The 9430-nt window shown below is 43.3% G+C and overlaps 1 protein-coding gene across 1 annotated transcript; it reads left to right on the top strand.

Annotated features, from left to right (window-relative positions):
- Nucleotides 1-1269: 1269 nt before the first annotated feature.
- Nucleotides 1270-9168, top strand: tspan7 (tetraspanin 7). Its single transcript, XM_017408032.3, has 8 exons — nucleotides 1270-1522; nucleotides 5681-5869; nucleotides 5947-6021; nucleotides 6457-6552; nucleotides 6641-6790; nucleotides 6873-6956; nucleotides 8569-8652; nucleotides 8724-9168. Exons 1-7 carry the CDS (start codon nucleotides 1436-1438, stop codon nucleotides 8635-8637), a joined length of 750 nt encoding a protein of 249 aa, XP_017263521.1. The 5' UTR covers nucleotides 1270-1435; the 3' UTR covers nucleotides 8638-8652; nucleotides 8724-9168.
- Nucleotides 9169-9430: the final 262 nt, after the last annotated feature.

Here is a 9430-nt window from a genome sequence, read left to right as displayed (position 1 = left end):
TTAGTTTGATTTGTTAGCTCTTTTAAACAAATGATGGCTCCTGGGAGAAAAACTATTTTTTCTGCTTTTTTCCTAGTTTATAAATAAATGTATAAATATATATATTTACCTCCACCAAGGAGGACATGTTTTCTGTCTGTCTGTTACGGACAGATTTTCAGGAAAACATCAAATGCGGAACGAGGAACAAGTGGTTAAGTTTTGGTGGTGATCCGGTCAAAGTTCAAGGTCAAAGGTCAACTCTGCAGCTGTATATCAGGAATGTTAAACCCCACAGCTGGACGCCTCTTGGTCCCAGGCTGATCACTGTTGATTTCAAGGTCATAGGGTCAACGTTGCAGCTGACCTACTGCTCTAACTCTGCAGCCGTGTAACGTAGGAACGTGGAACTGCACAGCTGGACACCTCTGAATTCAAGGTCCATGGGTGTCAAAGGTCAAGGCTCCTACATGTGACCCTTTTGTTCTCTTCTCCATGGACGTTCTGTCTTCGGTTGTGTCCGTTTGTCTGTCTGTCTGTTAGCAAAGATCAGGTAAAAACCAAAGAACAGATTTGGATGAAACTTTCAGGCCTACAGGTGCGAAAGCTAAACACTGTTTGCTGTGAGTCACCAACATCCAGCCTGGAGTCCCCCCTGGTGGGGGTCTGGTGCTCCTCCAGTTTGTGGAGCGGGTTTGCAGCTTTTCTTACTTGCTGGTGTTTTAGTGTTTTTAGGACTTGCAGCATTTTTTCTGTTGCATTTGTTTTGAACCTGTCGGCCACCGTATGATCCAGATTAGGATCCGGATCGCAGTATTTAAAAATTGGGACTAGTGTGTCTCCTGTGTCCTCTCCCAAGCCCAGGTAAAATGGTGAGGGTTGGGTGAAACACTTTTGCCAAAACTAACATGAGAGCAAACGCCACACCGGATTGGTCATTGGACATGTGGAGAGGAGGGACAGCTGCCAGGAAAGAGACACAAACAGAGAAGACATATGGATACAGTTGGAGAGGAGTGAGGACAGAGGACACAGAGGACAGATGGAGGACGACTCGCTGTGGTGACCCCTGAAAAAGGAACAGCCAAAAGAAGAAGAAAAAGAAGAAGTAGTATTTGTGCTCTCTGAAGTGCATCTAGTTCCTCCTAAAAAATAAAAAAAGAACTGGTCGTTTTGGTTCGGATCAGCGTGCGGATCCCGGTGCTTTTATTTTGGCAGTCACATCCGGTGTGGTGTGGAACAGTCGCTAATTGACGCAGATTTAAGTCGCAGGAAAAAAAAAAAACTGTTTATCTCAGGAAAAGTGACGACACTTCCCCTCCTTCCCTCCAAGTTTTTTTCCCCTTTTCCCCCCTCGGTGTCTGCGTCCCGACGCAGACAAGGAAAAAATAAAAACCCAAACTTTTTGTCCTTTTTGTCCTCTTCGCCGCGGTTGTTTCCAGCCCTGAAAGCCAACATGGCTCCTCCGTCGCGGCGGCTGCAGACCAAGCCGGTGATAACCTGCCTGAAGACTTTCCTCATCTCCTACAGCCTCATTTTCTGGGTGAGTCTCTGCTCCGTCCTGGTGGAGGAGGTGGGGGGGGGAGAAAAGCAACAAAGGAGCTGGAGCTCAGGTGACCCCTGAGGCGGCTCGCCGTCGAGCCGAGAGCCGCCTGTTGGAGCTCCAGCAGCTGCAAACTAAACTTCAGGCTTTAAACAGATTTATCTGATCAAATCAAGCAGTTTTTACCAAAGTCCTGCTCGGTTGGTCGACTAAAACACGCAATAAACGGCAGCACCAAATAGCTGATAAATTGATTAATTAATTGATCAATTAGGCCCAAACTGGACCAGAATGAGTTAATTAATGAATGAACTGTTTTCATCCTGCATGGTTTGAATAAAACTTTAAATTACAGCTCAGAACTTTGATTTTTCTTAACGTGGAAAAAAAATGAAGATCCTTCATATTTAGAGTTTGATAAAAGTTTGAAGTTCTTAAATTCACTAACTGTGTTTGTTCAGGTGAGGTGCTTTTTTTATATTCTTTTAAAGAAATTTCAACCTTAGAACCTTAGAATACCAGGTAAATGCATTTAGTTTGGCGATTTAGTGTCAGATTTGTAAAAGTATTTTATTTTATACCAGATAAATGCTCTTTATTTGAAGAGTTAAGTGTCTAGTTTGACAACTTTGATCTTATGAGACCAGATAAGTGATAATTGGTGTCAGGTTTGTATAATAAGGTTTAAAAATACCAGAGAAATGCATTTAGTTGGACAATTTGATGTCAAATTAGTATGAAATTTTATTTTTTTTTACCAGGGAAAAGGAGCTCATTTATACAAATTTGTGTCAAAACTTGTATTTGTACAAAATTTAAACTTCAAATATCAGATAAACACGTTTACTTTGACAATTTAGTGTCAGATTTGTTGAATAATTTTAAAAAATAGCTAATTATACCAGATAAATGCTCTTTATTTGACGAGTTAAGTGTCTAGTTTGATAACTTTGAACTTATGATGCCAGATAAGTGATAATTGGTGTCAGGTTTGTAAAATAAATGATAAAAAAAAGAATATTTAATACATTTAGTTTGACCATTTGATGTCAAATTTGTAAGTAATTTAAACTTTTACCACCACAGAAAATGAGCTTCGTTTGACCATTTAGTGTCAAAACTTGTTTGTACAACATTTAAACTTCAAATATCAGATAAATACGTTTAGTTTGACCAGTTTATTCCCAAATTCTTTAATGAAAACAAACATTTTGACGAGGCAGCATCGGATTTAACAGAATGAAGTTCTTTAATCACCAATAATTCCTGACAGCTTGGTGAAAACCTGAAAATCAACTCTGAAATTATGGTGGAAAATGTTTGAAATTCTTTTCATTTTCCTTATGATCGTTGTAGTAAATTTAAAAAAGATATAAGCTAAAAAGACAACCTGATAATGTTGTTCCTCCTGCAGAGATTTCATGTTTTATCATGTAAACAACAATCAGGACAGTTTGTAGTTGAAGCAGCAACTAAATGTACAATTAGGGGGTTTTATCTTAAATCACTGTTTACAGTTTTGCTGGGTTTTTTTTAGTTTTTATTCCCAGAAATCTGTGTCCAAATATCTTGACGGTCCTGCAGGAACGTTCTTCATCGTTTTAGAGGCAGCAGGTTGAATCTTTTATTCATAAAATACGTTAAAAATCACTTTAGTAGCACCAAATGTAGGTTTGAGCTGAGAGCTTGAAGTGAAGCCAGATAATAATAATAATAATAATAATAATAATAATAATAATAATAATAATAAACGGTTTGATTAAAGTTTTATGTGCTTCATGATTTGGTTGTGCTTTAATTCCTCGTATAATTATGGTCCTAAAAGCAGAATAATTACAGAAATAAAGCAACGATCGGGTTAATGAAAGGCAGGTGTGACGCTCAGGCGTTTCGTCTCTGAGCTTCCAGGGTTTAAAATCTGTTTGTTTTTGTTGAAACAAAACAGATTTGTTAGGATTTAAACCCAGAGTTGGTGTCAGAGTGGACGTATTTAAGGAGGAGTAATAAAATCATAATTTGTCAGAACCAGATGTGTTTTAGATTTAAACGGATTAACTCCTTTAACAGGATTAACGATGCTCTGCAGGACGAGGACCTCGTCACATCAGCGAAGCACGGCGACGGTGGTATCATGGTTTGGTTCAGTTTTAGCGTCGCGCTAAAAGCTAAACACTCAGAGGCAGCAGCAAATGGGAACATTAGTATGTTTTTTTTTTCTGAATAACTGGAAGATTTATTTCTTTTTAAATGTATTAAATGTCTGAAGTTTGTCTTTTAATCCAAACCTGCGACAGAATGAGTCACCGTCAGTTTTTATTTTTAACTCTTCCGTCTCGAAAGCTTCCAAACGTGTTGATTTCTGTCCTGGAAACAAGCTGGTTCTGTTTACCGGAGAGTCTGAATGACGCCGAGTGCCACAGAGACACCAGACTTTATACGAAGGGATTTCCCGGCGCTGGAAACCGTCGGTTTCACAGGAAATCAAAAGGATTTATTTCTGAAGACGAACCTGTTGGAAAACCTTCATCTTAGAGGCAGAGCAGGAAGATTATTTTAGTTACCAGGATCACCAGATGATGACTTCATGGACTCTTGTTTTTATGCAGCTCATTCAGTCGATTAAATAAATATTAATATTAAATAAATGTTAGTTTTCTCTGGTGAAAACTAACATTTTCGTAAACGCTGCCCTGAGGCGAGCTCAGGTTTTTATCAAATTAGCATCGTTAGCATCGTTAGCTTCGAGTTGATTTTCAGTGCCGTGTGCTGATGTCATGGCAACGATCTGGGTGTAATCGGTTCTCATCGTTATGGCCGTTATGCTCGTCGTTTTGTCGGCCATGACGGTCCTGGTGATCATCAGAACCTGAAGAGTTTCTGAGTCTAGAGATCCAGCCGTGGGTTCAGGTTCATACCGGTGTGGTTGTTTATCTGTTACTCCTCGCAGTCTTTCAGCAGTTCTTTGCATTTAAAAAAGCTTCTTCTTCCATTTCCACTCGTAGACATCCAGACAGGAGCGGCGTTCTTGGCCAGCGCTCGTCATGAACTCCGCCTCACAAAATCACCCACTTCAGAAATGATCTAAAACGCTAAAAACAGTTTATTTAACTTTCAGGACAAAGAACGAGTCCCTGCATTCATGAAATGTCAATTTTTTAAATTTGATTTCTGTTCAGCTTTGAGTGTTTGGACTGTAGGCTACAGACTCCGCGGGCTCAGGCTGCACACAGTTTATTTATTTATTTACACTTTATTTTAGCAGGTAGGTGGATTAAGAACCTGTTCTCCTTCGTAACGCCTCCTGGCCTGGAGGCAGCGTTACAGCTGGAACAAAAAACACAAAACAAGCAGCTCAACGTTTCTACAAACCAAGTTCAGTAAAAACGGTGACGGGTGGAGTGAAACCGGTGGCTGATCCTGTTGTCTGGACTGGTCCGAATGTTTAAAATCTGAGCTTTAAGAGCTGAAACTCTCTGAGGAAGATGAGCATGAGGCCTCGTCTTCCGTTTGAATTCATTCGTCGTTTTGGCCACGTTTCCTCCCAACTCCGTCTGTTTGAGAAGAATAAACTCATGTTTTCGTTGGAAAATGAGCTCCTCACGCCGTTTATCTAACAGCTGAGGTCCCTCCTCTTCGTAACGGAGGCCGGAGGAAGGAAGCTCTCAGATCCTCCGGCGTGTCGTCACTGAAACCGACAGGCGGTGGATTAATCGGGTATCTGACCGCCAGCTTCCCGTTTCACGGCACGTCTCGTTGTCCCAAGAGAGGTAAAACGGCGTTTTTCCTGGATTTAGTGCTCCGTGGGTTCAGTGAAAGTGTCTCTGACGTCTGCCGGGTTCTATGAACACAAAGTCGGGGAAGAAAAAAAAACAAAATGGCCACAGAACCAGCTGAGGATCCGCTCGGGTCTCTTTAAAATCCCCCCAAATATACAGAATATCAGAGTTGGGACAGAAAGAGTGGAACATATGAACTCAATGTTTGAATTTGATGTAAAAGTGAAAGAAATGTTCAGAATTCTGATTTAATCTTTTGTTTCTACAGTTTCGGTCTCTTTCCGTCCGACAGGAAGATCTGCTGGTTTTTCTGAGGGTTCAGTTTTAGGCTTCTGTTCCTCCTGTCCCCCCCTGAAGCCGTGACTCTCTGCTGCCTCTCCAGTTAACAGGTGTGATCCTGCTGGCCGTCGGGGTGTGGGGGAAGGTCAGCCTGGAGGTCTACTTCTCCCTGGTGTCCGGAGAGAGCACCAACGCTCCGTACGTCCTCATCGGAACCGGCGCCATCATCGTCATCTTCGGGCTCTTCGGCTGCTTCGCCACCTGCCGCGGCAGCCCCTGGATGCTCAAGCTGGTGAGTGAGGAGGCAGGTTTCCCCCCCCCGTTCAGAATGGGTCCAGTCTCACTGTCCCCCCTGTGTCTCTCCCTCAGTACGCCATGTTTCTGATCCTGGTGTTCCTGGCCGAGCTGGTGGCCGGCGTGTCGGGCTTCGTCTTCAGACACGAGGTGAGGCGCTGAAGCGTTTCTTCTCCCGTTTGCTCCTCACAGCTCTGGTTTTTCAGGGTTTCTGTTTGAATTTTTATGCTTCTAACACAATTTTTACACCAAATGATTGATTGTGGGACTCAAACTCATCAGGGTTTTTGTAAAAAAAAAACAAAACTCAGCTTGGCTTTCAGGCACCGTTTGTTTTCATCTCCAACTCTGTTCACATCCGGGGATTATTTTATGTCCGAATGTAAACAAACGACTCGTAATTGTTGGCAACAAATTCTGAATCTGCTGATTTTTTGCTCATTTATTACAAATTCAGCTGGAGACTGTCAGTGAGGTGGACTCAGTGGTTAGTTTTATCTTGGATTAAGAAAATCGAATCAGGAATGTTGATAAATCCTGTATTTTGTCTTTAACTTTTAATTCACTTTGTTTTGAAATCCTCAGATCAAGAAGGAAATTGGCAAGGCTTACGAGAAGGCCGTGATGTCGTACAACCAAACCGACAGCAGAAGCGAGGCGGTCAACTACCTGCAGAAGAAGGCGAGTGTTTGCTTCTGTGACCGCGGCGTCAGAACGCCGCCCGGCGAGTAGCTCCGGAGCCCAACCTGTCTGTTTGTGTTCACTGCAGCTGCACTGCTGCGGCGTGAAAAACTTCACCGACTGGAGCGCCACGGAGTACTTTAAGGAGAACGGCATCCCTGAGAGCTGCTGCAAGGAGAAGTGTTCTCCGGAGAGCCTGAAGGACCTCGACAAGGCTGAGACGGAAGTCTTCACCACGGTGAGCGGGAGAGAAACTCACCCCGTTCACCTGAAAGGTTGTCCCGCTGAATGTTGCTCATCCGGCGTGTTTTCCTGCGCAGGGCTGCTTCTCTCTGGTGACCAACGTGTTCGAAAGCAACCTGGGAGTTGTCGCCGGCGTCTCCTTCGGGATCGCATTCTTTCAGGTGTGTAACGTCTCCTGCCTGAAACCGACCGGCTGGCTCTTCATCGTTATTCTGTTTTAATCTGTGTTAAAACCCAACAGAACTGAAATCTTCAGCTCGGTCCTGTTTGACGTCACAACAGAGTTGAGACGAAGACTTTTGCACGGAAAGTTTGAATGAATTCAGCTTCTAAGGAGTTAAGCAGCTGAGCGTGAGCAGGAAATAAAAAATAAACTCTTTTTGTGTTTCTGTAGTCCAAATGGAAGCAGAGGTTTCCCCGCCTGACATGCTGACGATCATTAAGCGTCCAAAGTCTCACTTTATTGCTCACTAATGAGTCGACACTAAAAGGGTCCTTCCGTGTTTTTTATTTATCGTTGCTCGGGGGACTCGTTCTGTTTGCTGTAGTCGTAAAAACAAGGTGAGATTTTAAAATGGCCGACCAAAGATGATGCTGCCTGCTGCGTTTAGCGGGACTAATTTGGGTTTTTAAATCAAACCTTGAAATTTATTTGTGTGAATTCTAAAGAGACAGAGAGGAGGGTTAATGCGACCCGTAGAACCACGATGAGCTCGTTCCTGAGGAACCTGTGGGCTTCAAATAAATCTAAATCTGACGAGACGAGCTCCCAGATCAGGTTTTCAGTCTACATGTCGTAAACTGTGCTTTATTTCTAAAAGACCTGCAGGTTTGTTTCATTTGGGATGCCTCCGTCATCAATAACTCCTGATCGACCCGGGGGGGGGGGTCAAAGGTCACAGCTGAAGGCTTTTCTCTGAGGACATTTGGAGAAACGTGTTTTTTGTTTAATGGTCTAGAGATCGATCATGATAAACTCTAATCTAAAGCTGCTTTAAAGGACCCCCTCTCCTCCTCGTCTCCTCGATGATGTGGGTCAGAACCAAGCAGAACCGGTGCCAGGTCAGACCGAGGCCGGTCATCAGGCCTCATTAAAGCTGAACCTCGTCGTGGAGCAGATAAGATAACGACTCGTTATGTTTTCATGTGGTCTGCAGCTGTTTACAGCTTCACAATCAGCGTGTTCTGGTTTTTAAAAGGAGACTAGGAGCGATTTAAGGAGTCCTTGTTGCTGTATCGATGCCCAGCTTTAAAGATAAAACCTGTAAAAGTTTCATCAGAGAGGGACTGGTCGCTCCAGATCTTCTCTTCTCAGCTGGACATGTCGGCTCTCCGTGACCCGACCCGTCTCGTCTCTGAGGAACATCAGAGGCTCCTTCTGCTCCCGACTCGTAATCACCCCAGGACTGAATCTTTATCCTGCCCGTCAGAGAGGGCGGACTGAGACGGTGTGGACACCTGCAGAGGACGGAGTTGGATGGAGGAGGACGACTCGGCGTAGAGACCCATGAAAGACGACCTGACACCTGAGGAGCTGCTGAAAATCAGATTAAATTCAACAAGCTGCACAAAGAGATGCATATCGCCCGCCACAGTTTCCTCCGCAGTCAGGGAGCGAGATACGGCTGTGTGGTTACCACGGTGACCCAGCCTTGACGTTTCCGTAGATCTTGGTTCTGTTTATGTGACACACATGGAAACCTTTTGTGATGTCGGCGTTTCGGGCCGAGTTTAAAATGCGCTGCGTTTTCATCGTTTCCGTTTAAATTTCAGGTGATCGGGATTTTCCTGGCCTGCTGCCTGTCTCACTACATCACCAACAACCAGTACGAGATGGTCTAAGGGTCACCTGCACAGGTGAGGACGTCACACGCTGAGGGGTAGCTTCAGGCGAGCCGTTCCTGAACCCGTCTGCTCTCTGTTCGCAGGTCTCCGACGGGCGGCCGCTGCTCAAACCTGATTTGGGATTTTTAATATTTGTTGGGGTCATTTTTAGGGAGTGAAGAAAAACAAATCTCTGACAGCTTCTGCTTTTATTCAGTCTCACAAAAAAGGCGAAATTAAAAACATAAAAAAGGGACAACTGCAGTGCTGTTTGACCAAAAAGGAACCGAGACATTTCAGATTTAATCCTAGAAACCTGTCGCTCTTTGTGTTTAAGTTAATTCCTCAGTATTTTCTACCCTGTGTCTCACAGCTGCCTTATTTTGTAACCAGTGGAGAATAAGATTTTGTAAAAGTTAAAATTCTTTAATGTGAACCGGACGTTCGTGTGTTCATCTTCGCTCTCCGGTCCTCAGTGTTAGTCATTTCCTGTTTGTGGATGCATGTGGTTAAAAAAATAAAATAAAAATGAAATCCTGTATCTTTAAACATGTGTGGCGTCACTGTGTGTTTGACAGCTGTTTGTTCCCATGGATGTGTCCACACACACACACACACATACACACAGGTGGACAAACACTCATGTCTGAATTTGTGACTTTCAGTTTAAAATAAAACATTTACAATTAAATTAGCTTCAAATCCAAAATCGTTACATTGAAAGCACTCAAAGGCCACAAAAATCCACATTTTTAATTAAAATATGTATAAAACTTTATTTTTAAACTCGATGGGACGATCTCCTGCATGT

This window comes from Kryptolebias marmoratus, linkage group LG9, assembly GCF_001649575.2.
Source record: "Kryptolebias marmoratus isolate JLee-2015 linkage group LG9, ASM164957v2, whole genome shotgun sequence".
Classification (NCBI taxonomy): Eukaryota; Metazoa; Chordata; class Actinopteri; order Cyprinodontiformes; family Rivulidae; genus Kryptolebias; species Kryptolebias marmoratus.
The sequence above is the reverse complement of the archived record's forward strand: the minus strand, read 5'-3'. Positions and strand labels throughout refer to the sequence as shown.

Coding starts and splice junctions, on each gene's coding strand:
- tspan7 (XM_017408032.3), top strand. CDS start 1,436: ATGGCTCCTCCGTCGCGGCGGCTGCAGACCAAGCCGGTGATAACCTGC. Junction 1,523..5,680: donor CCTACAGCCTCATTTTCTGG/GTGAGTCTCTGC, acceptor CTGCCTCTCCAG/TTAACAGGTGTGATCCTGCT. Junction 6,791..6,872: donor AGACGGAAGTCTTCACCACG/GTGAGCGGGAGA, acceptor TTTCCTGCGCAG/GGCTGCTTCTCTCTGGTGAC.